The sequence below is a fragment of the Empidonax traillii genome, unplaced genomic scaffold (genome assembly GCF_003031625.1).
Source record: "Empidonax traillii isolate 1590-97213 ecotype Southwest subspecies unplaced genomic scaffold, ASM303162v1 scaffold900:size397343, whole genome shotgun sequence".
NCBI classification, from domain to species: domain Eukaryota; kingdom Metazoa; phylum Chordata; class Aves; order Passeriformes; family Tyrannidae; genus Empidonax; species Empidonax traillii.
In genome coordinates, this window is record NW_020956093.1 from 93,090 (window position 1) to 94,756 (window position 1,667).

The window sequence follows — 1,667 nt, forward strand, 5'->3', positions numbered from 1 at the left end:
GCAGTTAGAGATTAGTGTGTTGAAAGTTAAAGCTTAGAGAGCAGGTGTCATGAAGAGGTTTTAAAGACAAGCAAAACCTTTTCAAAAAGATAAGTGTGACAGTGACATTCTGAGCATCTGGGTTTTTGACTTCTTTGAAACTTCTGTGTAAATAGCTTAAACTGCTCAGGAATTTTTGTTTCTTATTATGTAACAGATTAATGAGTAATAGACTATGAAAATAAACTGCTGTGAGAGAAGTTTTCTTGGCTCAACAGTAAAGCTTGACTTTTTTCCTGTCCTGGTATTTTCCTGGTGGAAATACTGCTGTTTATCTGAATTTAACTTACTCTGCCTGTTGTGGTTGAGGATGTGACCTGGTTCCTGCTAACAGGGGTCTGGAAATAAAGGATTGGGTATCATATAGAAAGAGGAAACAGACACTTTAGTATAGATTCCCAAGCACAGGGAACTTCTCTCTGGTGGTAGAAATTCAGGTTTCCTAATAATTTCTGTGTTTGCAACACAACCAACATGGTTTGTCAGTTTGTGTATTCTTCAGTAAAAACTGATTGGAGTCACCTGTACATTTATTACCCTTTGGAAAAGAATGGAACATTTGTATTATTAACGAGGAACCCGATATGTTCTGATAAATTAGCTGGGAGTAACTGGAGATGCTGGAATCATCAGGTGGGTAATAGCCTTCCAAGCCCTGCAGCGTTTTTGTTGTTGTTTTTGTTTTTTTTTTTCTGACAACTATTATTAATTCAACAGCGTGTGCTTACCTTTTCTGCAGCTGAGAAAAGACAAGCACCTTCTCCAGAGAAAACACTGACAACAAAACTTCTGCTTTATCTCTTTTCAATGTAGAACTGAGCTGGGTTTGAGAAGCTGATAAGTGAAAAGCAGCTTGCCTTTTTTTTTTTTTTTTTTTTTTTTTTTTTTTTTTTTTTTTTTTTTTTGGTACCAGTTAAAGAAAATTATAAGGGTTACTTAACATTCCTGTGATACTGGGTTCCTCCTGTAGTGTCTAATTACACCTTTCATGACACCAACTAGTTTCTCCAGTCCAAGTTGCATGTATTACAGCTCGCCAATCGCAGTGTTTGTGCTAATGATCACTGAAGGTGGTGTCTCATTGCACCACCTTTGTTTAGTGGCTGCTGGAGGCATTGGCTGCAGGAGGAATTGGCTGCTTTCAGCTTATTCCGTAAAAAACATCTCTTTTGTGAAAAACTGTTTACTGACGTTGCAGAGGATGAGCAAGCTTCAGCGCAAACTTTCTTTTGCTTCAGGAACGACAATCAGTTGGTTGGAACCGAAGATCTCTCTGGCAAACCACTTCAAAAATGGAGCAGCTCAGAATTTCCCAGCAGAGATAAACAAACCAGCATCTGTCAGAGAAGAGCAATCCATTGCAGAGCCCTGCGAGCTAACAAGGGTAAGGTAATGTGAACATCTGATTTCTGTGGGGAATTATTTAGAGGAATACCTGCGAATGTTTCAGTCATAATTTGGGAAAATTATTTAATGACAGTTATACTTTTGATTAGCTGTGCTGGAGGAGGAGTGAGTCCAGTTACAGTAAATGAAACTATCCACCTTGTTTTTTCAACAATTTTTTGCTGCTTTATGTAATTAAACATCAGATGGAGGAAGTCAGTTGGGATGGTAATGCAAGGTGT

The 1,667-nt window shown here is 38.2% G+C and overlaps 1 protein-coding gene across 1 annotated transcript in view; it reads left to right on the top strand.

The window, feature by feature from the left end:
- Positions 1 to 1,667, top strand: part of OSBPL11 (oxysterol binding protein like 11) — a 44,448-nt gene that overhangs the window by 29,677 nt on the left and 13,104 nt on the right. Inside the window, exon 7 of the mRNA XM_027902646.1 lies at positions 1,278 to 1,423. Coding sequence (XP_027758447.1) covers positions 1,278 to 1,423 — 146 coding nt within the window. The remainder of the gene's footprint in view (positions 1 to 1,277; positions 1,424 to 1,667) is intronic.